Here is a 27683-nt window from a genome sequence, read left to right as displayed (position 1 = left end):
GTATCCTGCCCCTGAGCGCAGACCTCAGCGAGGCGTCCCATTCAATTCTAATTTCATGACTCAGAGCGGCAGGCTTTGGTGGAGGGGGGAGCTCCCTCACTCCGTTACTTTCTTGCCTGCAAACAATGCATTTTTCGGCACCTCGCCGTAGCCTAGGTGTGTTTGACAAGGCAAGTTGCTGCAAGGCACGTCAAGTTCTGAATTCCTGTGCCAAGTTTTCCAAGCAGATAAAAGAGGAGGCTCCAAAGCTCTCCCATCACAGGGGTTTCTGTCTCCATTGCCCTCTGCTCTCTTCCTGCTGTGCGGCTTTTATTCACCAGCCTATTTTTTCCACCTCTCCTGCTCTTTGCATTTCCAATTGAACAAGCCACCATGAGTCGGATCTCTTTCAGATCATCTACTGGAGGGGGCATGAGGGGCTTTAGCTCAGGCTCTGCTATCGTAGGAGGTGGCGGTGGTACCAGAAGCAGTTTTAGCTCCGTCTCTGTCTCCAGAGTTGGAGGAGGAAGAGCCGGAGGTGGAGGCGGCTTTGGAGCTGGTGGTGGCTTCGGCAGCAGAAGTCTCTATAACCTAGGAGGAAGCAAAAGAATTTCCTACAGCTCGGTCGGTGGAGGTCTACGGAGCGGAGCCGGTGGTGGATACGGTTTTGGTGGAGGAGCTGGCTTTGGTCTTGGCTATGGTAGTGGAGCTGGCGCTGGTTTTGGCTTAGGAGGAGCTGGTGGTGGTGGCGGCTATGGGCTGGGCAGTGGATTTGGGCTGGGAGGTCCCGGATTTGGTGGTCGAGGTGGCCCCGGGTTCCCTGTTTGCCCACCCGGTGGCATCCACGAAGTGACTGTCAACCAGAGCCTCCTGGCACCCCTCAAGCTGGATATCGACCCAGAAATCCAGAAGGTGCGAACACAGGAGCGGGAGCAGATCAAGACCCTGAACAACAAATTTGCCTCCTTCATCGACAAGGTGAGAGTTTGGTTTAACATCAAGCTATGCATATTATCAGTTGCCTCTGGGAAAAAAAGAGCAGGACAAAACATCCTTTGGATTTAAGGTCTTGGCTGAACTAACTCCAGCCAACGAAGAGCGCGGGTTTGGCTGAAAACTACGAACTGTCTTATGTTCCCGCTTTGCAAGGATGAGTTTTTCAGCATCTTGTTTTACTGAAAATGTAAATCCCCCTCCTCCCTGTAAGAAACATCCCAGGGGCTGGATGGATCTTCTGTACGGGTTGTAAAATGGCAAAGTTCTACACACTCAATGGGATAACACCAGTTTAAACCAGTAAGGTGGGCTGAGCATCTGGTTGTGGGGTGGGGTGGGGAGAAACCCCTAAAGTTGCAAATACAGGTGTTTGACCTGCTTAATAGCTCTTGAAAGATCTTGCTAAACATTTTAGCTACTTTTGATATGTTTGAGAATCCGGTGCCCTAAATTAGGAAGATCCTAATGATTTCCCCATGACTGTCCCAGCATCTCCTGATCTTTTCTATCTGTGTGGAATGACCCCTCTTTTTTTCCCTGGCAGTGGTTTTTTTTTCTTTTTTTTTTTTTTTCTGTGCATTGTTCACATGGGCTTCAGCACGTGCCTGCTTGTGTTTCTCCCCAGGTGCGCTTTTTGGAGCAGCAGAACAAAGTGCTGGAGACCAAGTGGAGCCTCCTGCAAGAGCAAGGTCACACCGTCACCAGGAAGTCCCTTGAGCCCCTTTTCGAAGCCTACATCAACAACCTCCGGCGGCAGCTGGACAGTCTTATGGGAGAGAGGGGCCGGTTGGACTCTGAACTGAGGAACATGCAGGACATGGTGGAAGACTTTAAGAACAAGTAAGGAATCGTGCTCTATAACATAAATGATTAACAGACGGGAAAATCCGGGCAGGTGGTTCATGGTGGCTGGTGCACACTCTCTGTTTGCACTGGGTTCCTCTTCCAGTTTAAATGAACGTATAAAAGGAGACCCCGGTCTCAGAATTACCTCTAGTTAGGTCAGATTTCTGACATGCAGGACGAGCGTTTAGCACAGAATTCACGCATCCAGGGGAAGCTGCTCCAGGGTGATGGAGGTCGCAGTCTGATCCCTTGGGTGTCCCAAAAGAATACACCTGGAGACAGAAAAACACGTAACTGATGAGTACAATGGAGGTGCAAAAAAGGAATGACACCTGGCCATAAAGTGCAAGCCCCAACTCCCCCCCCCCGTTTCTTTTTTTGCAAAGGAAACCCCAGCCCTGCTGGAGGTCCCCAGGCCACCGGCCCCGCTCGGCTCCCAGCACGTGAAAGATGCTCAGCTCTTTTCTCTGACCATTGGCAAAGAAAATGATTTCCCTGGGGAGGCAATTAATCCCCTCCTGCGATGAGGCATCCAGCGGAGGTGGGATGACTCACCTTCAGGAGGTGCCGGTCGGCGCCTGCCGACTACGAGGGACATTTCAGTGTTTTTTTCAGGCGAGGCCGTGCATCTTCAGTTGGCTGTAGCCGGGCGAGAACAGTATCCCCCTTATTCGGCCAGGTCTGCCCAAGTGCAAATTTGAGAAAAACACGCTGGAGGCCTGAAAAATGTTTATATTAGTTAGGCACGTGAGATTTTTTTTTTTTTTTTTTTTGAGTGGGGGACGAGGAGACTGCACTCATTGCTGACAGGGTGGACTGACGTAGCTTCAGGTGTGTTGCACTCGGGCGCGTTTCAGGTTTGGATACTTTAGAAATACCGCTCAGGCCAAAAATAACAGATGATACCGTCTGGATTTCGCAGCTACTGCCTGGGAAAGCGAACGCATTTTATTTCAAGTCTAGAGCTGGTTCCCAGTCCACCGGCAGATTTCCACTTCTGCCTGTGTCCGCTCAGAGATCCATCTGCAGGGATCTCTCTGCCAATATTGGTTAGAGACTGGCACAAACCTGCCTCTAAAAGCCAGGTCTTTGCCTCAAGAGCCTACATGTTTTGTCTACTCTCTAGCTAAGCCCTGCCCTGATTATCTGATGAAAGGATGTTGCTCACAGCCATAAAAAGTTCCACAGAAATACAGTCTGAGGCATAACAATCTGCTCTTGCACAACCGTGACTAAAGAGTCGTGGACTTTTTTTTTTTTTAATTAAATGCCCCAGTGGGTTATTCAAAGCCATTAGCATTATTATAATATCAAATATCAAATTGTAGCATTATTATATATTTGTAGGCATTGCCATGCAGCTTTGTTGAAAGCCTTTTGCATAACTCTGCTTTGAGCAGAGGTCACCGAGGCTACCTGCTCCTGCTTCCTACCGAAACGAGCTCTGGATCTGCACACATTTATGTATGAGCTTAACTTCAAGGGCAGTGATTAAAATCTGTTAATTTTAGCTGGGACTACTCACACGATGAAGTCTTGCAGGTTCGGAGTCAGTAAGCATTTGCTCTGCATCTGCTTCGGACTGTAAGCAGGCGGGAGTAAGGAATATACCCGTGAGCCACAACTACTGGTTTGGGACTGGGGTGGTCCTATCTCTGCCTCCCATGCCGGCTTTGCTCTTCGTTTCCACCAAAACCCTCTCGCTCTTGTATCCTAACAGATATGAAGATGAGATCAACCGGCGCACTGGTGCAGAGAACGAGTTTGTGGTCCTCAAGAAGGTGAGTGAGCTGGGCGTTATGGGATGGACAATGAAATCAACTGGGCAAGCACAGAGTTCAAGCAAAGCTGATGGGAGCTGGGGTCCTTCAGCCTCACGGCTGGGTCAGGTTAGGACGTTGGCACGCCTGGGAGTATGTAAGGCTGGGCTATCCCAAGGCCATGAATGGGCAGAAGGTTCTCCATGCTGATGGAGCTGCCCTACTTTCTGAAGGTAGCTCCCTTGGCTGCAGTTGCAAACCACCCAGCCCACCCGGGCTCAGTTCAACCCTGTCTCTGCTCACATGCCCGTGAGTCAGAGCTTTGCCTTCTGCCCAAGAACCTGGTTCTGGCTCACAGTAAACATCCAAAATCACGTTAAAAAAATAATTAAATACCTTGATCATAGCAATATAAAAACAAGCCTGAAGACTAACAGTCCTGGAAGCAGAGAGATGGTCCCATTGGTGTCCTGAAGTCCCTTTGGCTTGTGGTTTTGTCAGAAGTCTTTGTTTTCCTTTTCTTTAGGATGTGGATGGTGCTTACATGAACAAGGTCGAGCTGCAGGCCAAAGCAGATGCGCTGGCAGATGAAATTAACTTCCTGAGAGCTCTCTACGAGGCGGTAAGCTGAGCCCTCCCCCCACAGCACCCTGCCATGCAGCCCCCCATGCCCTGCAGCTCTGCCCGCCACGCTCGGTGCTGTGCAGCGGTGAAACAGAAGGCGGTCACTGCCTTTTGGAAATCATAACGCAGGCATAAGATAGGAAAGGGTAGAGGCAGAGCAGGGGAAATGCAAGAAAATGGCTTAGCGGAAAGAGCTCCCAAGCCACCTCTTGCCTGCGCGTGGTTTCCACCCCAGATACAAGACCATTAACTTCTTTTTTTTGCATCTTCTGCAGGAATTGTCCCAGATGCAGCAGCAGGTATCCGACACCTCCGTAGTCCTGTCCATGGACAATAACCGTAACTTGGACCTCAACAGCATCATCGCCGAGGTCAAAGCGCAGTACGAGGACATCGCCAACCGGAGCCGGGCAGAGGCTGAGGCTTGGTACCAGAACAAGGTGGGTAACCCGGATTTCTTTGATTCATGGGGTGTCACAGTAGCTGATGGGAGGCAGGACTGATGAGGAAGGATCACAGCATCACACGAGAGAGGAATTTATCTTCCTGTGTGCGTTGCAATAGGCTCTTGCATACAGATCCCCACTGCATGCTTGTGGACCACTCACTACGCTTACCAGCCTTATGTTTCTTGTGAAATACAAGGTGAAATCAAGGGGACAAGATGCTTAAATGCCTTGACCTTGGGCTCACAAGGGGTCACTGGTAGATCTGGCCTTAAACGCAGAGCACTTCTCTTTTCCTTCCAGGTTCTTAGTATTAGGTGACAACCCATAGATGCTCCACACAATGCAATAGCTGCCACCTTAGCATATGTTGATAACTAGGGCCAAATGCTGTTATCCCATGGGCAGGTTGCTCAGAGGAATGTTGTCCCCTGCCCTTTAACCTGCATCCAAACCCCCACTTTGTGCCCTGAAGTCCCCTCATCCTTCTCTGAGCCTCAGGGTACCTAACCGGTGCTCTCCTCCTTTCTGCACATCAGTACGAGGAGCTCCAGGTCTCTGCTGGGCGACATGGTGACGACCTGCGTAACACCAAGATAGAAATTTCAGAGATCAACCGGATGGTCCAGAGGCTGCGGAACGAGATTGAGAGCGTGAAGAAACAGGTAGGAGGAGGATGCTCCTGCAAAGCAGCTGCTGCATGGTGGAGGGCAGGTGGGAGGTGGTTGGGTGGCGCGGCAGAAGATGCTCCTGGCATTGGAGTGGAGCTGAAGGCCAGGCTTCCCTCCCGGTGTTAGAGCGGGCATGGACACCTCTGCCTTTGCCCACTAGAGGAGGTCCCACGGTGCAAGGATGTGCTGTGGTAGCTGCTTTCTTGCTGAGGAAGCAAATGGTGAGGTACTAGCCTACACCAGCAAAGGTGTGTAGCAAAGCAAATGGATCTCAATGTCTCTCCTCTTCTTTGGGGACAGAATTATGGCTGCAGCTCCCCAGTCACCCCCACTACAACACCTTCCCATCATGAATTCTCGGTGCCATCCTGGCAGCCACCACCCAGTACCTGCCATACCGTCGCAACACTCAGGAGAGCAGTTTGGGGTAGCCCAAGTTAAATAACTCTTGTTCCCTCGATTGCAGTGCGCCAACCTCCAAGCTGCCATCGCCGAGGCGGAGGAGCGCGGGGAGATGGCCCTCAAGGATGCCAAGGCCAAACTGGCTGAGCTGGAGGATGCTCTGCAGAAAGCCAAGGCTGACCTGGCCCGGCAGCTGCGCGAGTACCAGGAGCTGATGAACGTCAAGCTGGCCCTGGACATCGAGATCGCGACCTACAGGAAGCTGCTGGAGGGCGAGGAGAGCAGGTGAGGACAAGCACGTGGACCTGTTGTGTGCTGCTTTTTGGAGCAGGACGCATCTCCTTGGGCTTAAAGGGACAGCTCACCCCAAGGGGCTGGAGAACCAAGCGATGTAAAACAAGGGCAGAGAGAGAGGGATGTTTTAAATAACGAACGTTGTAGGAAAAGATTTGTTTCTCCAGCTCTTGGCACTTGATGCACTAATAAAAATGAGCGATGTCACCTTTCATTGGTGATACCGACATAGCCCACCAGAGGAGAGTCCGTACTGAAGGCCATGAAATTAGATGATCCCAGTGGCTACCACTGTATCTCCTCTGCGCCTCGGCGTTATTGCTTACCTTCCCCTTTCCTGACAGGCTTGCTGGAGAGGGAGTTGGAGCCGTGAGTGTCTGTAAGTATCCCCACCTTCCACCCCTGCTTGCTCACCCCGTGCCGCAGGGGTGATGGTGCAGGTCCCCCCACCCCAAGGACCCAGCAGGACCCTAAAGCGGGTCTGCGTTGTGTCCCCTCCAGCTGTGGTCAGCAGCTCCAGTGGGATGGGCTACGGCGGTGGCAGCTCCCTGGGCATGGGTGGAGGTCTCGGCATGGGAGGCGGCGGATACAGCATGAGCAGCAGCGGTGGCGGCTTCGGAGGCGGGAGTGGAGGGTTCGGCGGGGGGCTCAGCTACGGTGGAGGCAGCACCTTCAGCTCCGGGAGCAGCCGAGGTGTCAGCTCCAGCACGGGAGGCAGCGTGAGGATCATTTCCAAGACCACCACTAGCAAAAAGACCACCAGATAAGGATGGCGAGCATGGGGCCCCCCTGTGGGGACAACGGCGTGTTTTCTGCCTTCTGAAAGCAAGTGCTGCCCTAAGAATCAATGGTGTAAATAGCTGCGCTAGACCCTCTCCTTCCTCCGTCCTTCACCCTCCACCTTTGGGGCAGCGGGGGGAGACCAGGACCCCACCGCGAGAATCTGGAGTGCCTCTGGCTAAAGCATAGGTTGTAACAGGTCACTGACAGGGCTTTGGAGAGCTGCCGTGGACCCTGGTGGTGGCCCTCTTTCAGCACAGTCCTTGTCCTTCCCTTGTTCCCCCTGGAGCCACGCATTGGAAGCGAAGTGGAAGCACTTTGCTGAACGGGGACCGCCACGCTCGGCCACGCGCATTCGTTTCATTCATCCTGAACCAAGGGTGACAGCCTTGTGAGCCACACTCCCAGGTCCTCAGCAATGAAAATAGCTCCAAGACGCTCTAAAAGCCTCTGCCCACCACACATGCTACAACCTCCAAATGTTTTGTCCGCAACTAAAGTTTTTTTCTCAGCCCCTTCTGTTTTCTCAGGCACCTGTGGGAAAGGTTATTGCTTTCTGTGTATATGGATCGCCGCACTGATTTCCAGTTCCTTGTCCTCACAGCTACAGCCTCTCACTTCCAGGCCTGCCATGCTGTATGGTTCAATAAAAAGCATTTGTCATTTTTAAAATTTTGCTGCTTTTTGGCTTTTCTTCTCCGTTGGCAGCCGGGACTCTGTAGGCAGCTCACGAGAAAGGATCGTTGCCTTGAGGAAATAAAGCAAGTTTTGGGACTCAGGTTCTGCAGAAGGCTGGGTTGGTTTTTTGTGTGTGTGTGTGGAAAGGAGGGAGGGAGGGGTGGAGAACTGAGGCACGAGGAGGAAAAGCTGCCGCAGGGCTGAGCCAGAAGCTGGATGAACGCCACTGTGGTGGTTTAATGCAAAGCTGCCCTTTCTCGTGGAAAGGAGCGAGAAAGTGCAGGGGGGTGGGAAAGCAAGGTGATTCCCAAAGGCTTAGCTGGGAGCCATGAGTGAACAAATGGGGGGCACAGCTCAGCGGGGCCATTAGTTCATACCAACAGCAGCAAGTCCTACTGCAGAGGAGCCCAGCTCTGGCATCAGCACCACGTCAGTGATGCAGCAAGAGCAGCATCGAACCAGGAGAGGGATGGAGCAGTCGAACGTCGCCATAAGCAGAAAGGGCAGCACGAGCAAAGGGGTGGGCGCAGGGCAACACGCCCAGCACGAGGCACCCCTCGCACGTGCAAGTATCTCACCAAATATCCTGGGTGATCCTCTGGAAGGGCTGTGGTAGGACCTCAACTTAATTTTGAATGAATCTGGGGTCTCCCAAGGTGCCCGCAACACCCAGCCTCCCCGTCCCCATCCAGCCCCCAACCCCTGGGAGGTGTCAAAGACTTGCCTGGACGGAGGGTTTCAGCCAGGCTCCCTCCCGTGGCTCCGTGGGCACCCCCCGGCTCTTGCTCCCTGCGAGGCCGTAGGGCCAGGCGCAAATCCCAGCAGCAGCAACTGGGGAGCACGGTGCGAGGTGGGAACCCAGTCCCAAAGACAGGAGCTGGAGCATGGACCAAAGGTGGGGAAAGGGTCCAGGTCAGGAGGGGAGAAGATGCGGAAGGACCCGCAGCTCACTGGGAATGCTGGTCCCAAAAAGGAAACTGGTTGGTGTCCATGAACCAGCCCCTCATCCCCTGCAAACTCCAACTGGGGGGGGCACCTCGGCGGGGCCCCCAGGGAGTGAGGGGAGAGAGGGGCATCAGCCATGTCTGCAAGGCAAAAGCACCTCACGCACAGCGTGCTCACCGCGGGGAAACCCCTGCCGAGCCGATGGGACCCCGCACACCCGTGGTGCTGTGCAGGGGTGTGGGAGCACTGGACACCCAGCCTGGTGTCTCCAGCAGGTGGGGACCCAGAGCAGGAGAAAGGCATGTGCCACCCTGCCTGGGTTCCCAGTCCCCATGGTCCTCCAGCGCAGGGCAAGGGGCAAGGAAACGATGGTTTTGGGAAGCCGGGGCAGCCTGCTTGCATTGGAGGAAGGTTTGTGAAGGCTGAATGGGTTGAGCTTCATTCATTTAACAATTTGCATCAGTTTTCAAGCAGCTGACCATGTTTCTTAGGCTGTTTTAAGGAAATGAGAGCGAAGCTTGCAAAGCAGAGGCATTTGTAGCAGGCAGGGCATCCCAACTGGGCTGTTGTCACAAAACTATTTTTTGGTGGGTTTTTTTTTTGTTGTTGTTTTGTGGGGTTTTTTTGTCTTGTTGTGGGTTTTTTAATTATTGAAAATGTCAAGTATAAGTTTGCTTTGTTTTTTTTAACAGAAGCATGTACAATATGTTGCTTTGCCTTCAGCACATGGACCACCACCACCACTGAACCCTCCATGAAACTCACTGGTGAGCCGTGCTGCCAAGACCTTACCCTCGCCCTTACCTTACCAGCTACGTACTTATGCAGCACGCGGGCGTCTCTGCAGCCTCCGTCAGGCTGCTGCTGGGTCCTTCTCCCGCAGCCTGAGGACGTTACTGAGCGCGAAAAAGCACCGAGCAGCTCTGGGTTTCTTTCTTTTAAGATCCCACCTGGCACCTCTTCTCTGAGAGAGTAGACAGCAGGTGCAAAAATCATTTTCTAGTTACCTTCTGATTTGCAGAGACCTGGAAAACTCACATATTTAAATCAAACTTGACAAAGTAATTTTAGCTGGCAACTTAAACATTAGGCAAAGTACTTTTTTTAAACCCAACACTTCATTTCAACTTTTTCTATGGGAACAATCCTGTCTCTGGATTGCCTAAACATCTCCCCTTAGCATTTCCCAACCAAAACTTTGCAGCTTTTTGACTCAAAAGCAGAATTTTCATCAAAGAAAATTATTTTGTTTTAATTTGCAAATGGCTTACACAGCCTGCAAATGAAACAAGGCATGAAATGGCTGCAGGGAAGGTAACACAGGACACAGCAAAACCAGTGGCGGAAGAATATTCCCAGCTACCATCTGGAAGGCATGTTCGGTCTGAGTGTTGCTATTTAAACAGGGCAGCAATATCCCGCTGCCCAGAGCGCTTGGAGATTGGAGGCTGGCTGCACGCCGTGCCAAGCGCCGCGGGACGGCAGTGCGGACCTCCGGGCTCACGGGCAGCACAATATACCACCGCGTGGTAAATAAACATGAGGCCCCATCGAACTGGTGCACTGTGACTGGGTACACTTCCCAGGACACGTGAATAATCCTTATTTCTCTTACCAGCTCTAAGAACAGCATCGTGCGGATCCAGTTTGTTTTAGTAGGGAGAAATTAAACTCCACACAAGGGCTGCGGCTCTCCACAAGGAAACTCGAACCGGCAGCTGCACTTGGTGCAGGATGGAGCTGAGGGACATGCCACGTGCAGGCACAGAGCTGATCCAAAATAATGGGACTTTCCAGCAACGCTGCTGCCAGGGCTCAGTTTTCTTTATCGGGAGAAAAGACGTACCCTGGGGCCATGAGAAAGGACAAGATGCCACAACACTGCTGCAATGACCTTCGGTATTGAAAGATCTTGCTTTCTACGTGGAGCCTGGTGGAGGTCACGGCAGCCTTGTTCAGGGATTAAAGAGAGGCTCAGAAAGCATTACAACACAATCTGGGATATTCAGATTTCTTCAGGTACCACTATCTAAGCACCAGTGTTACACACAGAGCAGGACGAAGGAGGTATCAGCTAATTCCCGCCTAAGGTCAGAGGCTCTTCAAGATGCAACAAGCCACAGGGGGAAGTCAGACCTCCCCACCGTGTATAAAACATCTGACAACAACAACAATAATGAAGGCAAAGTTATTCCAAAACTCTGGGCTGCATCGGTGTCTCTGTGCTAGCCCAGAAAACAATTATCTGGAGAAAGCAGGTCACACCTACACTTCAAAGTCATCTAGTAGTTACAGCTGACTGGCCTCCAGATACTGCTGGGAACAGGCTCAAAGGACTGCAACACCCATCACAGGGCAACACCTATGGGAAAGCTTCTGAGGAGCTCATCCTAATTCATCCCTTCGGGAAATGAGATTCACGGACACTCGCCTCCTGCTCGGGAGGTCCCTCAGAGCTGCCCGTCCCCACAGCACAGGGATGCTGTGAGTTGCTGGTGCCCCATGGAAAAAGTTCAGGGTGACCAGCAGGACTTCATTAACTTGGGACGAAATAGTAAATTACGGTCAAAATGAGTAGGGTTTGAATTTAGGTTAGCAGCCCAAGTTTAACCCAAAGGCTTTAATTTAAGCAATTAACCTAAATTACAGCCTTGACTTTACTGATAATTAAACTGAGATTAGGTAGCACAGGTGAACCAACCCAAGTTAGTAAGACACACTCTAATTTTATGGATATATGTATTTTCGCAAACAAAACAGGCAGAGGCAATTCTGAAATTTTCAGCCTTGTCCAAGAAAGGGCATCCATCACCCGATAAAGGTTTCCAAGGGGGATGCTGGAGAGGAGCAGCAGTGATGAAAAGCTGTTGGAGGTACTCCCTGTTCCCTGGCTAAGTACATAGAAAATGGTTCCAATTTCTCATGAAAGAGGCTGGAGTTGCCTTTATTGCCCCAATAACAGAGTCAGAACTCAGTTTCCTAATCTCAAAGGACAGTTATTACCTTCATGCCAGCATGGTGCTAGAACCAAACTCAGCCAAGACTTTACAACACGGTGCAGAGATCTCCTGCCTCTTGTTCTGGGACTTGCATCTGCTCCTGCCTGCCCCCTTTGCCTAGCCTGGTAGGAAGAAATGAGGAGGAGAAGGGGAAAAAAATGCTTTGGAACCCACTCAACCTTGCAGACGGCCTCTGCCATGTCAGGGGGGCTCTCACCGGTGGGACCTGCCCAAACACGGCTCCCTTTAACTGGGGGGGGAAACTACAGAGCAGCTTGAGCGAGCACAAGCTTTATCCTCTGGTGAAGGAGAAAAAGTCTGTATCAGAGCAAGCTATCTGCATCAGAGAAGAGAATTCATTACATGCCTAGAGCTGCAGGGTGCATGGGAGACACTCCCCCAGGAGCTACCTGGAAACCCTGTGTTTCATCAACAGAGCAGGGTGGGGGCCCCCCTGCCATCACCCCATACCCCAAACCTGTAGCTACAGCTCCTTGTGCTCAGAGTTCTGCCTTTTGTAATTACCTCTCAAATTCCTTCCAGATGAGTGACAACCGCATCACCTCCACCCTAGTGCAAATGTGAAATGGAAAGAAATTAATTTCTTTTTACTTGGTTGGAGGAGCTGTATTATTACTATTATTAACAATGGACTCCAACGCAGTTAGCATATTCTTTAGCCAAAAAAAGACAAGTTTCATATGTAAAAGGAGCCTGAGGGGAAAAAGGAAAGTACTGACGCATCACGCTGTTAGTAACCAGGGTGGGTTTCAGCCTGGCGAGCTCCACTCACACTGAGTCAGCCATCTGGTCTACCCACAGTGTGTTGCTGAAGGTGGGAAGCCATCTCCAGGGTCCTCTCAGCCCCCCTGCCTGAGGATGGGAGAGTCTGCTGTTTGGTGGTGCTCTCCACTGACTACACAAGAATACAGAAAAGTTTTCAGATAGTCAAGTGCGACCGATAGCACCTGAGAGAGCAATTCCCAAAGACACCATGGGCATTTAAGAAGGCTGGCAACTTTCCTCTGCGTTTGAGTATCTTCCTATCCAGGACTTGTATCTATACGAAACAAACACGTTATGCAGGGGGGGATCAACCTCATGCATTCAGGTCATGACATCTGTCAACTGGTAGGCAAAAGCATAAGGCTGATAAATAATCCACTGCCTTTTGGGTGCAGACCTGCTGGTTACAATCCATCTACTTCCAGTTCCCGTGCATGCAAACGTGCAGACAGTCAGACCTGGCGAGACAGCCCCACTGGGCAAAAACTGCAGGATTAAGCCCTTCCTTACCATAAAAGCACAGTTTTGTAATAGATACCAAAATAAACTAACAAATACTATTTATTTCCCCCCTACACTTAAAAACCCAATTGCAAATGCAGTCCATCTGAAAGAAAGCAGCTGGGGGAACAACGGGGACGCAAAGTGTTTCTGGAAGTCTCCTTTACCCAGCTACCTTGCAAGACAGGGGCAGAGTGAAGCACAACACCCTCCACCATGGTGATTCCTCAGGGTTACGTTATCCCTGTCCTGCAGCCAGCAGCCGCTCAGACTCACAGACATCACGAGAGGAAGCTGTTCAGGGGGGATGCACTGGCAGGTTCACCCTCTTGTATAAATAAATTACGTATGAATCACCTTTTCCTGAACAACCCGAAACACAGTGAGGGCCAGAAACACTTGCCGTCCCTCAGAATGAAATATTTTCCGCATTTTTCTATTCAACTTGTTACTCAAACTGCCTGCCATAAAAAGCGCAAAGGGCTGCGTTGGTACCTGTGGCTGAGAAAGGAATGATCCAGGATGTCTTACTGTGTCCAGATTGATGTGGATCTGGGTGGAGGGAATCCTGCAGAGAACTTTCCTAGTGGATTCAAGCAGACTGGACCACACTTTCAGGTGTGCAGTGCTGAAAGAGCTTGATTCAATCTTCGGGAAGTCTCATCGTGTTTGTAAAGCATGAGGTGGGAACAGCCCCAGAGCACCCCATTTCCATCGAGCCAGTGGATTCAAAGCAGTTCCCATTCCCACAATCTTTCCTCCTTTTTTTTTTTTTAAAAAAAAATAATAGATTTTTTTGTATGTTTGTTTGTTTCCATCCTGCTAAAACACCAAAGTCCAAATCTTTAAAGCCGAGGTCCCAGCACAACTATTTGTGATAGAGCTCAATAGCAACTGTCAAAATCCACAGCTGAACAAAAGACCTTGTCAAAACACTCAGTTTTCATTCACACATTTTTTTTTTCAGCAACAGAAGAGTAAGTCCGCAGAAGCAGATTTTCAGAAAAGATCAGCTCAGGCAGCTGAGCCTTCATAGAGATGGAAGCAAAACTGTTTCTGCAGATACATTGGGGTGGCATAGAGGGGACCGTGCAGGACACATCACAAAAACCCCGGACAGAGTGATTTACTGCCAAGCTTGCTGTGAAACGCTGCTCTGTGCGACGCAGACCCCTTTTGTCAAACACAGGGGACGGTGACTTTTCAGAGCCCTGCTTGTGAACAGAAAAGGGGCAAAAGCGATCCCAAGGGATGAAGTTTTCAAATGGGAGGTGTTGAGTGACAGGCATTTTGAATGGTGTTTTCCTCCTTGTGCCCAACGTGACTCATAGCAACTTTCAAACGCTTTGATATGGCGAAGAGTCTGGCTGTCTACAAAGACGGCAGAAGGCGACAGTTATTCCCAAACAATACCACTGTTGCTCAGAACCTGGCTATATTATTTCAGAAGGGCGTGTGTGCGGAGTGAGTTCACTCTCCAGAATGCTGTTGGACATGCCAAGCCTAATTAATCAGAAAGATGATCCACCTCATCAAACCCATCCCAGTCTCATACATGCATAAAAGGCTCTCCTGAGCCCGTGGAGAGCACAGGTTCACCTTTCTCCTTTCCCTCCTACTCCTTGCTCCAGGCCAGCACCTTTTCTCCTTTATTCTTGCTGTAGCATCCATCCCAATCCAAAAGCCAGCAATGTCTCGCCAGTCCACCGTGAGGATTCAGAGGGGAAGAAGTGGCTTCAGCGCTGCTTCGGCCATCGTCCCAAACACCTGCCGCACCAGCTTCAGCTCATGCTCTGTCACCCGGGTTGGAAGCGCCAATGCCGGCAGTGGGTTTGCTAGGGTTGGTGGTGGCTTTGGAAGCAAAAGCCTCTACAATGTTGGTGGATGCAAAAGGATCTCTGTGGCTGGAAGGGGTGGTAGCTTCTATGGATCTGCAGGTTTTGGTGGTGGCGCTGGTAGCGTGTACGGTGGTGGCTTTGGCGTGCCAGCTAACCTTGGCTATGGATATGGTGCATTTGGTGGTGGCATGGGTGGCCCTGGATTCCCAGCTGGGGGCATCCACGAAGTCTCCGTCAACCAGAGCCTTCTGAAACCTCTCAACCTGGAGATTGACCCCAGCATCCAAAGGATCCGAAAGGAGGAGAAGGAACAAATCAAAACCCTCAACAACAAATTTGCCTCCTTCATTGACAAGGTGAGACACGAGCTTCCCTAAATATCTTGTCCTCATTTTTTTGATGGGGACCCTTTCCTTATCTGCTTTATGAGCACATAAGCCGATCAAGAAGGAATAGAAGTGGGGAGCGAAACTGGGAGATGCCCAGTCTCTGGAAACTCCAGGGAACGGTACCTGCTGCATTGTGGTTGCTATGAATTAATCACCCAGTATTCAAGGTCCTCCTCATTTGCTGCTTGACATCTCATAGGCAGCAGATAAAGAAAGCTCTAGAAGACAATCCCACCCTTCTGGAGATGTTGGGCTCTCCCCACTGAGCATTGTAGCAGCCTGGCTAACAGTTTTTTAGATGGTTAAAGTGGGATATGAGCAACCCGTCTGAAAAGACCAACAAAGGAATCACATGAATTGGCACTAGGGACACATAAGCTTCTCATTGCTCGATTTTCTTCAAGGGCGTTTAAAGCTATTATTGCAACAGTACCGGCGTGTTTGGACTGTTAGTTCAAAATAGCAAAATCTGATCTGACACTGAAGTCTCTCCACTTCATTTCCTTGTTAACTATATTAGATGCACAAAAGCATCTGCTTTGTTTCTGCTCTGGTTGAGCAGCTCCCCTTTGGTTTCAAGGAAAATGCTACATTATTTTGGAGCTTCTGTGGGGTGGGGGAGCTATGCTGAAGGAAGGAGAAATGGCACTTCACTGTTGTTTGCTTAATAAGAGTGCAAACTCTGGTTTGCTCTTTATCTGATTTTGCATGCGCTCCTCATGCAAAATGCCTGCACCTTGTAGTGATTTAGCAAAGCACCCAAGGGGAAGCACGGTGTGAGAAAATGAGTAGTTGTTCTAGAGCTGCTTCGCAATACCGAGCAGGGTCCCTGCAGTCAAATGGCAAATTTCTGCTTCTACCAGATGAGAATTCTGCTATGAAAAGCAGCTGGAAAGGGTCCTTTCACCACCTCAGCTAGTGCCGAGATCCCACGTTTGCAAGGGAAGCTCTCCATAACCTCTGCTCTTTCAAAACATCTTCAGGATGTTTCTGCTTGCAGGTCCGATTCCTTGAGCAGCAAAATAAAGTGCTGGAAACCAAGTGGAGCCTGCTTCAGGAGCAGGGCATGAAAACAGTTAGGAACAACTTGGAGCCGCTTTTTGAGACTTACATCAACAACCTGAGGATGCAACTGAACAGTTTGCTGAACGACAAGGGAAGGCTGGAGGGAGAGCTCATCAACACGCAGTACCTGGTGGAGGATTTCAAGAAGAAGTAAGTCTGTTGAGCCAGTGCTCTACTTACCTAGGTAGGTGCAGCCTTTCTTCATTCAACATCCTTAAGCCAGCTGGGGGATCCAGGAGAATCCAGGACACAGGAATTCCTGACAGCAAAGGTTGCGACATTTTCTCAAGATAAATGGTAATGGAGTAACAGATCCAAATACACAAACATTTAGGGAATAATTTAGCATACGATCAAAGACTTATTACCTAAATTACCTACCGAGGGAAAAAAAAAATAAAGAAATTACACAGTAGGTCTGAGAGTTTCAGGACAGCATGCTTAATTTGCTTAAGTCAGGCAGAAGGAGTATGACTAATGGCCAGAAATAGGAAAAAAAGAACAGATACTTTAAAATTTTTTTGATGTACTTGTTTTAACTAGTTTAGCCTAGGAACATGCTCATGGTCTCTTATTCAGGTGTTCTGTGGAAGAAAAGAACATTGTATGCAAAATGTTCTTAAGGAAGTTCATTCCAGCAAACTAAAATCACCTCCGTCTGTTACTTGCCTAAACAAATGCTCCTTCTGCCTCCCTTCATTAGGTATGAAGATGAAATCAACAGGCGTACCGTTGCAGAGAATGAATTTGTGACACTCAAGAAGGTAAGAGCATCTGATGACTGTTGGTAGAGCCCTAATCACCTGTTCATTCACAAGTCCATCCATTCACATTCCAAAAAGGTTGGAGTTTTTTTTGCAGTTTCTTCCCTGGACTGCTACTGCAGAGATATATTGCTCCTGACTTCCTAATAGGAGTTTAACGCCCATTACCTAAACCTCTTGTCCTCCAGGATGTAGATGCTGCCTACATGAACAAGGTGGAACTACAAGCCAAGGTAGATGCGCTGACTGAAGAAATTAATTTCCTGAGAGCCCTCTACGAAGCAGTGAGTGCAACCACCCCCCAAGACTTTTCAGCCCTCACTTAAGAGCTTCCCTCCCTCCTTGCCTCTGAAAGCCTGTAATTTCTTCCCCCAGGAGATGCTAACTCCTTTACTTCTTTAGAGTTGTACCAACCGTCTTAACTGTTCAGATAACAATCTGCAGCCTCTCCCAGGTCTGCATGCTCACCTGAGAGGATGAAAAGGCATCTCTCAAGTGAGTTAGCTCACCTAACCCCCTGTGCGCTTTGCAGGAGCTGTCTCAGATGCAGACCCAGATCTCCGACACCTCTGTTGTCCTGACCATGGACAACAACCGAAACCTGGACCTAGACAGCATCATCTCAGAGGTCAAAGCGCAGTACGAGGACATCGCCAACAGAAGCCGGGCAGAAGCAGAGTCCTGGTACCAAACCAAGGTGAAGAACCCGGGGGTTTCTATGCTGTTATCTTCATGTCTTGTCTCGAACAGATAAAGACTGACTCTTCCAAGGAAACCTGCTGCAAAATTGTATCTTGCACAGCAGCACTCCAGCTGCTAGCCTGGGCTCGAGGAGGGACCCGTGCTTTCAGGCACTTGGGTGACTCCCAAAGTGATGGATTTTACCTTGACGGGTTGTTCCTCTCTGTGACAGTACGAAGAGCTGCAGGCTACAGCAGGCCGGCACGGGGACGACCTCCGGAACACCAAGCAGGAGATCTCCGAGCTCAACCGCCACGTCCAGCGGCTGCGGTCTGAAATTGACAGCGTGAAGAAACAGGTAAAGGGCAGCAAACCCCACTTTTAACCCATTTACCCCCCGATTTCCAAGGGAGAGGAAGGAAAACGTCAGAGGCAATTTAGACAAGTTTTTCTCAGTTTGATCCTTTTTCTCTCAAAAAGAGAATTCTCGCTAAAAATAAGCTGATGGTGCTGGAAGGCGACCTTGTGGTTTCAGGGCAGATAAAGAACAAGTTTAGGTCTTGTACGGGGAATTTGACCAGGGGTTTCTCTCCTGCAGTGTGCAAACCTGAAAGCGGCCATCGCAGACGCTGAGGAGCGCGGGGAGCTGGCTCTCAAGGATGCCAAGGCCAAACTGGCTGAGCTGGAGGATGCTCTGCAACAGGCCAAGGCTGACCTGGCCCGGCAGCTGCGCGAGTACCAGGAGCTGATGAACGTCAAGCTGGCCCTGGACATTGAGATTGCGACCTACAGGAAGCTGCTGGAGGGCGAGGAGTGCAGGTGGGTGGGAAATGCAACACGAGTCCTGATGGTGCAAGGGCAAAGCGATGCGAGTGCTGGAGATGCTCAGCATTTCTGAAATGACAAACAGCATGTTAGGGGTTGAGGAGTGGGGCAGATTATCCTAGTTAATGGAAATAAGATTATTCAGCATCCCTGAATTACGCTAAGCTTTTTCTCCCCGAAGGTCTCTAGGAAACATACCCTATTTTCCCCCACCCACTACCAACACACTTATCTTACCTCGTTGTGTTCTGTCCCTTAACAGGCTGGCTGGAGACGGCATCCCGGTGAATATCTGTAAGTCTCTAAAACATACGCCACTGCCCCATTTAAGCATTGCTGTGTCTCTGCACCGAGCCGCCAATACCCAGAGAAACTGAGAGCTTTTTCCTTCTCCTCCTTGCAGCTGTGACCAGAACAACTGTGGGAACGGGATATGGAGGAGGAAGCAACCTCAGCATGGGAGGGGGAATCTGCAGCATGGGGAACAGCTTCAGCTGTGGAAGCGGTCCCGGGGTTAGCAGCACCACCCTCGGAGGCGGCAGCAGCTCCAGCGTGAAGTTTGTCTCAACCTCCTCCACCAGAAGAAGTTACAGGAGCTAAAAGTTTCCTTTCAGATGCCTTCCCTCGCCAGAAAACACCTTTGCGCTGGTTCTTTACTAAAGCATAGTTGGGGTCAGGAGGGTGAGGGCCACCTGCACCCCGTGTCTTGTTGCACAGGAGCCCCACTTTAGGAACCCTCTCTCCGCCGTGTTGTCTAGCATGCGTCGTGCAGGGCTCTGCTGTTGAACGTGGGTCCAACTGTTTTAAATTTGCAACTCGCTTGTTACAGCTCAGCAATTTTTGGCCAGATTTTGTATATAAAATGTGTCCCATGACTGTTTGTCTCTCTTCACTTTCTGGTGTTTGTCTAATAAAAATGCATGTGTAATTTATTCTATTTTGTGGTCCTTTTAATTAAAGGCAGGGAACAGCAAATGCAAATGCAGATAACAAGCACTTTTCCTGGGGCCCTGCCCAGTTGAAGGCTCAGACTTTTGCTCCTTGTCCACATTTCCTGAATCGCTCCATCAGCAGCCAAAACACACAGGCACAGCGGAGCACCCAGGGGAGGTTTGCCCTTGAATTTCGATGCTCTGCCCATCGTGCAGGTAAAACACCTGGAAGCTAAACACAGGGCACGCCAAGGCAAGAGTCAGGCTCAGGGGAAAAGGTCTGCGATATATTTACTGTGCAGCTTCCAGCCAACACAACATCCAGCAGCCTGGCTCCCAGGGGGTACACAGAGGGCACTGCCAAGCGTGTGATGTACCTGCATAAACTTCTAACAATAGGGAACTAATTTCTAGGGGAGTCGGAGCAACCACCCAACTTGTTCAAGTATATCAGTCCATCTCAAAACCCCTTTTACTGTGAGCCGTCTCACCTGAGCGTAGGTGCCAGCAGCGCAAACATCTGCCCGAGCAGGTTGAAAACACTCCCTTCCTCTCCAGAGCACTGGCCACCCCGATTCAGGTGCTCAGCTTGGATCTCGATGCTGATGTTCCCTCTCCTTTGGGTATAAGCACATGGGGGATCTGGTCCATACACATTCGACATGCTACGTTGAATTAGATGTCACTCATCTGACAGCTATAAGAAAAAAAATATCCAAGAATGGGATAACTTGTTGGAAAGTGAAAGTTTTCAAGAGTCAATGTTTATTCGCGTTCCTAGAATACATTGGAGACAAGATCTTGTTTTGAAAGAGTGGAGAAAACCCTGAGAGGTGTAGCAATCTCAGATGTGGCTCTGATTAATCAGGAGAAATTAATTGACAAGTAAAAGCAGAGCATCACCTGGCTGAAAGCTACAGAGTGACAGATCTCATTGCTGGAAGATCAGCTGAACAAATAGATGTGATCAGAAAAAAAAAAAAAAAGTCCCAACCCTCATCCCACGTGGTTCAGCAAGTTCGAGTAATGGATAGAGAAGTGCTCTTAGGAAAGTACTCGAAGAGGTGGGCAAGTAGGAGGGAACTGGCCTGAATGAGAGGCTGTATTCGGGTTTTCCTTCGAGACCAGCAGTTTCGCATAATTTTCTAGGATGCCCTGAACTCTGCGTGTCCCTCTCTGTATCCCTCAGGACATCTTCCCCAAAACTTGCAGGCTTGGTTATGGGTCTGCTGCAGCTCTTTCCTCCTGCTCCGCCACCTCTCCCTGCTGAGTACCCACAGCACCTTCCTGGGAAGGAGCGACACCCTCGCTCCGAGCAGCAGCCTGGACAACGTTACATGATGGTCTTCCTCACTGCTGCCCAAACACACCCGCTAACCCAAGAGGGCAGAATGTGTGTAGCCAACAGGCACGTCAGAGGGATGCCACTCATTGCATCAGCGCCCGCGTCATAGCACAGAGATTACAGAGCTCTTCACCTCGCACGGAAAAGGCTGGGGCCAGAATGTTTGTTCTCCCAGGGCACCTCTTTTCAAGCAAGACACAAAAAACCGCCTGGGCAAAGGTTTGCATGTCTGGATGCTTGGCCAACGTACAGCTGCTCTTGCTCCAGAGCAGGGCTCTGGTCACTGTGTACGTAAACTTCTGCGTCTGGACAAGTTACATAGATACAGAGATGACCTGGGGCTTATATTTCAGTGGGAGGGGACAGCCCTCGTTAATTTGAGCACATCCCTGATTAAAAACTTAGTCATACAAAATGACTGGTGCTTACACTCAGGGGCTTGAATTTGCAGTGCATGGAGGGACTTGATTGCTAATTGCTACCCATAACATTTTTACAGAGTTCTTTAGGACAGTCAGTAGCTTAGTCACAGAAGCTCCTTTCTCTTAAAAAAATGCTGCTTGTTGTAACGCACAATAGCTGAAACACTCCCAGAACAGTTATTTTAGTTTTGTTCCAGAGCGTGTAACGGAAACATTAGAAGAATAGAGAGGAAAGGAGAAAGGAAAAAAGCCCCATACCCCAGCATAGCTGAAAGGCAAAAAGAGATGATGGGCACCTGCCAGTCACCCTCCTGGGACCTTCTGATCAAACTCACTTGCCTGCCCAGTATCCATGTGTGAAATAGCAAGCACAGGCTTGAAAGATGCACCTCTGAAGACCTGCGCCGTACCCTGCTGCCTGTGTGCGTTTTTTCAAGGGCTGGGGAAAGCCGTGACCCCCCAGCAATGTTCTGCGGGGGGCTGCCCCCTCCTCCGATGAGCAGGTTGGGCACGGGCCCCCACGAGAGAAAACCCAAAGGGCTGCAGGGTCCGAGAGAAACGTCCATCCCTGGGCATCCAGGCAGGACACTGGGAACGACTTCCAAACCTCTTGCTTGCTCTGGGGTGAGTGCCCAGGCATACAGTGCTGCCATGCAGCGTGCACGGGGCGAGTCATGACACAATGGGTCTTTCACCAGAAAAATGCACTATTGGGCTTTTCTGGGCTGCTGTGGGAAGGAAGAGTAAAGGGAGTTGTCTGTGAGCAGTGTCGTAAGCCTGGATCCCAAGTGGTGAATTTCCTTGTGAGTAGGAGTTATCTGAGGGGGAAGACAAGAGGTGTGGGGAGGGCAGCCTGGGAACAGGCTTCGCACAGTGCAGAGACGAGGTCACCCGATGAGTCAGGAAACAGACCAAAAATCTGTGAAGGTGAAGCCCTGAGAAATCGCCAACTCAGGTTTTGTATCGTCACAGACAACAGTAACTGCCTCCCAGGTCATATTCTGGCATTTCATCATTTGTTGTCAGTCTGAATCAGGGTGAAACGTAGACACTTTCTGCAGGAAGAAAAGGTCTGGGAACACCATTCATGAAACCACCTTCTACGTCCTTCCCCTTCCCCAGCAGGTTTCTGGTAGCTGATGGTCCAAGATGTCCCCTAATACCCCATCACCACCCCAGCTTCCCCTCCATCCCCTTTCCCCCTTCTGTACCAGTTCTGGTTTAAATCACTCTTGTTTAGGCACGAGAATAAGAGTCCAGAAGTTTTGACAAGTCGGGGCCTGAGGTGCTGATGTCCCACCCGGGTTTACCGCAAACCACAGACCCACAATAACAGATTTCTCAGACCTTGGACCACCACACCATGAAATAACGTGCCTTTACGCAACAGAAGGGTTGATTCATCCATGAGACGGAGATGAGCGAGCACTTGCCCAACTTAAGGAACCATCTACTGCAGAGGGGAAAGGAGGGAGTGGGAAAGGGGTGGCTGCAAACAAGAGTTGAGCAGGCAGTATTTAGTGTTTTCTCAGATATTTCGACAGCCAGATCATGACTGTCACCAAAAAATGCAACTCCTGCACTTTGTGAGTGCTTCATAGATGCTGGTGCTCACGGTGAACTCACTGCCTGCATTGCTGGGTGTGCCGAGCCCAGTTAATCAGTGGGATGAGCACCTCGCCAGACCCATCCCCACCTAGTAAGGGTATAAAAGGGCCAGTCCCAGCCTGGGGGAGCACAGCTTCACCTTCCTGCCTCATCTGCCTCCTTGCTGCTTTACTCCTACTGCTCTGCCCCTGCTCACACCAGCTGCTATGTCTCGCCAGTGCGCTGCAAGGAACCAGAGCAAAACTGGCTTCAGCGCTGCTTCTGCCTTCATCCCAAGTGCCAGCAGTACTAGCTTCTGCTTACGTTCTGCTTCCCAAGGCGGGAGCTGCAGCACTGCTGCTGGGTATGGAAGATTTGCTGGAGGTTTTGGAAGCAGGAGCCTCTACGGTCTCGGTGGATGCAAGAGGATCTCTGTAGCTGGAAGAGGTGGTAGCTTCTACGGACCTGCAGGCTTTGGTGCCGGCACTGGGATCTCCTGTGGCTTTGGTGGTGCAGTGGGTGGTGTCTTTGGGTTTGGTGGTGGCATGGGTGGCCCTGGATTCCCTGCTGTCCCAGCTAGGGGCATCCATGAAGTCTCAGTCAACCAAAGCCTCCTGAAACCTCTCCACTTGGAGATTGACCCCAACATGCAGAGTATCCGCAAGGATGAGAAGGATCAGATTCAAACCCTCAACAATAAATTTGCCTCCTTCATTGACAAGGTGAGACAGCGGACTTCTCGGTTGTGTTGATTCTTCAGTGGGGGAAGCACAAACAAGGTCACGTTATACCTTTAGCAGCAATTTGGCTGCTCCTGTACTGCCACTTCTAACATCAGCAGCCTGGGAATAGAACCTGAGGGGTTCCAGCTTTGAGACCATTCATTCCTCGCATTAACGCTGAGATGAGACCAGCCAACAGGGGGAAAACCGTGACATAGGGTGTGAGGAAGCAGAGTTTGCAAAGAGAGCAGGGATGTTAACACCAGATGTGCAATTCTTGCTTGCTTGTATAAATTGTCAGCTGCTCCCCAAGGGCTGAGAGCTGCTGCCTTTCAGCAAGTGAATCCTTGCAGGACTGTACCTTGCCCCTCTAAGGAAAAACATCCTAAACCCCCTGTTTCTGAAACATCTCCTTTCTCTACCCAGGTCCGATTCCTTGAACAGCAAAACAAGGTCCTGGAGACCAAGTGGGCCCTTCTGCAAGAACAGGGCAACAAAACAGTCGGAAACAACATTGAACCCCTGTTCGAGACTTACATCAACAACCTCAGGAGGCAGCTGAACAGCTTGCTGACAGACAAGGAGAACCTGGGAGGGGAGCTGGACAAGGTGCAAAGCCTTGCAGAGGACTTCAAGAACAAGTAAGTCCATTTCTGGTCTGCTGGGGGGAGCGAAGTGGGCTGCGACAGATGCCGGCTCTTTGTTGCATCTCTGCAAGCAAACAAGGAAAGGTGGCATTTTGGCTGGTAACATCTTCTGAGTAAGACCCAGGTTTAATGCGAGACACGCTCTGTTTAATGAGACATACCGTCTCACTTCCCCACGGCTGGAAGTCACAGGCAGAAAGTCATAGGGCTAGGAGACCGAGGTGCAGAATGCTACATATAAAAAAATAAGAGGCTGGTCCTGGAAATAGGAATTAACTTGTGTACAGGCTTAGACCAATCCTCCATTTCCATCCCACAGATACGAAGAGGAGATCAACAAGCACACAGCTGTTGAGAACGAGTTTGTGATCCTGAAGAAGGTGGGTGCACGTGTGCTGTGCCTCCCAGCCCTGCGCGAGCATAGCAAGAAACACCTTCTCCAGCTCTTGCTCTGCTTCTCTGAAAACCACTTTGTTTCTGTGATGTGTTTCCTCTTCTAGGAGGTGGACGCTGCCTACATGAACAAGACAGAGCTGCAAGCCAGGCTGGACTCCCTTATGGAGGAGATAGATTTCCTCAGAGCCCTCTATGAAGCTGTAAGCACCAGCTTCTAAATCCTTCTCCCAGTTTCCAATGTCCTCACCTTCCTTTCACACTTCAGAGGCTCAGGACTGATTGTTCCTGCTCTGTTGCGCTAAATAATTCAATGCTTTTTCCATTTCACCCACTGTCTTATCTCCGTCTGAAACAGTCTTGGAAAAATCACCTTGTACACCCAGACGTAACGTCTGACTTGGGGGGGTTCCTCCCCCCGAGCAATGCTTGTGTCTCACCTGCGACTCACTGAAGCACCCGCTGCTTTTGCAGGAGCTGTCTCAGATGCAGACCCAGATCTCCGACACCTCTGTCATCCTGACCATGGACAACAACCGCAGCCTGGACATGGACAGCATCATCGCTGAGGTCAAAGCGCAGTACGAGGACATCGCCAACCGGAGCCGGGCTGAGGCCGAGTCCTGGTACCAGTCCAGGGTAAGTACCTGGGAAGGCTTCTGCAATGGGGAAACCCCACTCTGTCCCCCAAATCCCCATGGGAAGGTGGGTTCCACTGTGGTTTTCACAACACAAGATGTCTTCAGATTTAACAATCCCATGAAGTTCGGAAGTGCTAATTCGGGATTGAAAACGTGCACATACTTCAGAGTGCAAACACCCACATACCCACCTCCTGCCTGACTCTAAAGCCAGTATATTTTACCTTGACCGGTTGCTCCTCTCTGTGACAGTACGAAGAGCTGCAGGCTACAGCAGGCCGGCACGGGGACGACCTCCGGAACACCAAGCAGGAGATCTCCGAGCTCAACCGCCACGTCCAGCGGCTGCGGTCTGAAATCGACAGCGTGAAGAAACAGGTAAAGGGCAGCGTAAGCACCTGAGACTTCACTCCTGCTGCAGTCTGACCTCTTGGTTGTCCAGCCAGCTGCAGGGAATAAAAATAAATGCATCTCAGTGAGCTGTGCTGCATCAGGAGTGAATATGATAGCGTTTATCTCAGGGCAGTAACATCACTAAGAGTAACTTAATGTAATAGTAGCAAACCCAAGGAGATGTTAGGAGGTGTGGGTTGAGATTAAACCCAGGTTGTGACCTGGCTCAGAACATGGATCAAAATTCAATGATGGGGAAGATCACACCTACAGACGTTAACCCAAAGCCTTCTGCATCCAGACCAGGCATCACGACCTCAGCATACAAAGAACCAGCCTACGCTCTAGACAAGGAATGCAACGACTATTTTTCCCCCACAGTGCGACAGTTTGCAGACGGCCATTGCGGATGCCGAGCAGCGCGGGGAGGTGGCCCTCAAGGATGCCAGGGCCAAACTGGCCGAGCTGGAGACAGCCCTGCAACAGGCCAAGGCTGACCTGGCCCGGCAGCTGCGCGAGTACCAGGAGCTGATGAACGTCAAGCTGGCCCTGGACATTGAGATCGCGACCTACAGGAAGCTGCTGGAGGGCGAGGAGAGCAGGTGGGAACAACTTTATATCCCAGTTTCCAGAGGTGCAATGGAGTTGCGGACCCTTGTCAGGTTTAGAATTCCCACATCCAGAAGACCTGAAACCTTTCCAAAGGCAAGCACTTGCCCGTGAAGACGAGCTATTTGGGAAGATGGTAGCCCTCCATGCAAACTTCCCAGCTTCCACCAAAAATATTCCAATGAGATTTTCCTGCCTTTTCAACCAGCTTCAACCAGTTCATGGGTTTCCCTTGAATTCTTACTGGCTCATTTTTCTCCCTAACAGGCTCTCTGGAGAAGGTGCTGGTGCAGTCAATATCTGTAAGTAACTTTTAAAGATGTTTATCTCCCCACCACTCGGAGCCCACTGCTTGTGGATGCCTCTAAAGAGGGTGTTTTCCTCTTGCAGCTGTGACCAGAACTGCTGTAGGAACAGGATATGGAGGTGGAAACTGTCTCAGCTTTGGAGGCAGCAGCAGTGTCGGAGGTGGGGTCTGCGCTGGAGGAATGAGCTTCAGCTCTGGAAGCGGACAAGGCACAGCCGGGTCAGGCATGGTTGGTGTAAGCACTTCCAGCACAAAGTACGTCTCCACCACCTCTTCAACCAAGAGATGCTACTGAAGTCAGACATCAGCCCTGTTAGCTAGAGTCTGCTGAGCTCCCTCTCACATCGTGTGCAATCCTTACCCTGTTACCTGCAAAAGATTTGGAAGTCAAAGCTGTTTGCCCTTATTTATATAAAACGTGCCATACTCCTGTTTGTTCTTTGACTCTCTGAATTCCTCGTTTCCCAGTGTTTCTCTAATAAAGGCATATGGAATTAGTTCTGTCACATTCTCCTTTAAATTCCAGTTACTTATAGGACCTTGGGGAAAAGTGGTTGACAGAGCAGAGCAGAGCTGAAGGTAAACAAAAGTCATACACATCAGAGCTGAGACCTTTCCTTTGCACTCTGCAACACCTCTTATACCCAACAGGAATATAGCAATTGGGTGTTCCATTCCCATTTGTGTGAGCAAATTTTTTTTAGCATCAGTATCTTCCACAAGATGGGAAAATATCTACTCTTCCTAGTAGGCGCTATGGAAAATGTCCTTCTGTCTTAATTTCTACATTACAGCATCTCAAACGTTTTCATGCCACCTTGATTGCACCCAACCCCTGTAATCTTTCAAGGTTTTATGTGATGAGTCATGTAGGGATATAAATCTAGTTTTCCCAAGAAAGCAAGTCCTTCAGCTCATGCTGTTCTGTACATGTCTCCTACCCTGAGACAGCTGGCAACTGGGGAGCAAAGTCAGTTTTTTCTTTAGCAAACTGTGTCAAACCGGCAGCTTCAACATCTCCAGATTCCCTCTTGTGGCAACTTCAGTCCCATCAGCCCTAAACTGAACGGGTCTTGACACCATTAACCAACCTAACAGCAAGCTCAAAGGGAACTTCTGGATGTAAACTTTCCTCCCCCCACCCCACCACCGGTAATCCCCACTCTGAAAAACACAGGTTAGAAAATTTGGTTTACTTTTATGAGCCCGAAGGTTGCCAGCCCGTTGCATTAGTGAGCCTGGGGATTAACGGGTTGGGAAAGGTGGCCACGTGCCAACATACCAAACCCATTAGCTCAGTCAACCTGAGCGCGGTCCTCTGCGGACAAGCCCAGCTCTCCAAAAGAATAAAAGGCAGATGGGACTCCAGATGCAAACTCCCAAAGATTTCTGCTCACCTCCCATCTCACCTTGCCG

At 50.2% G+C, this 27683-nt stretch overlaps 3 protein-coding genes across 3 annotated transcripts; all 3 read left to right on the top strand.

Annotated features, from left to right (window-relative positions):
• Nucleotides 1-320: 320 nt before the first annotated feature.
• On the top strand, nt 321-8761 carry LOC308054717 (keratin, type II cytoskeletal 5-like). Its single transcript, XM_080367950.1, has 9 exons — nt 321-957; nt 1601-1815; nt 3542-3602; nt 4108-4203; nt 4481-4645; nt 5191-5316; nt 5789-6009; nt 6363-6397; nt 6520-8761. The coding sequence occupies exons 1-9, from the start codon at nt 373-375 to the stop codon at nt 6783-6785; spliced, it is 1770 nt and encodes a 589-aa protein (XP_080224076.1). The 5' UTR covers nt 321-372; the 3' UTR covers nt 6786-8761.
• Nucleotides 8762-8764: 3 nt separating this feature from the next.
• LOC308054722 (keratin, type II cytoskeletal 6A-like) lies at nt 8765-20092 on the top strand. The gene is made up of 9 exons (XM_080367968.1): nt 8765-14901; nt 15935-16149; nt 16703-16763; nt 16952-17047; nt 17296-17460; nt 17677-17802; nt 18043-18263; nt 18532-18563; nt 18673-20092. Exons 1-9 carry the CDS (start codon nt 14398-14400, stop codon nt 18867-18869), a joined length of 1617 nt encoding a protein of 538 aa, XP_080224094.1. The 5' UTR covers nt 8765-14397; the 3' UTR covers nt 18870-20092.
• LOC308054721 (keratin, type II cytoskeletal 75-like) lies at nt 18894-27677 on the top strand. Its single transcript, XM_080367967.1, has 9 exons — nt 18894-23277; nt 23704-23918; nt 24244-24304; nt 24425-24520; nt 24792-24956; nt 25211-25336; nt 25733-25953; nt 26228-26262; nt 26351-27677. Exons 1-9 carry the CDS (start codon nt 22783-22785, stop codon nt 26560-26562), a joined length of 1626 nt encoding a protein of 541 aa, XP_080224093.1. The 5' UTR covers nt 18894-22782; the 3' UTR covers nt 26563-27677.
• The last annotated feature ends 6 nt before the right edge of the window (nt 27678-27683 follow it).

The sequence above is a fragment of the Falco punctatus genome, assembly GCF_963210335.1.
Source record: "Falco punctatus genome assembly, chromosome: 18".
In the NCBI taxonomy this organism is placed as follows: Eukaryota; Metazoa; Chordata; class Aves; order Falconiformes; family Falconidae; genus Falco; species Falco punctatus.
This window is presented reverse-complemented; position numbering and strand designations above follow the sequence as displayed.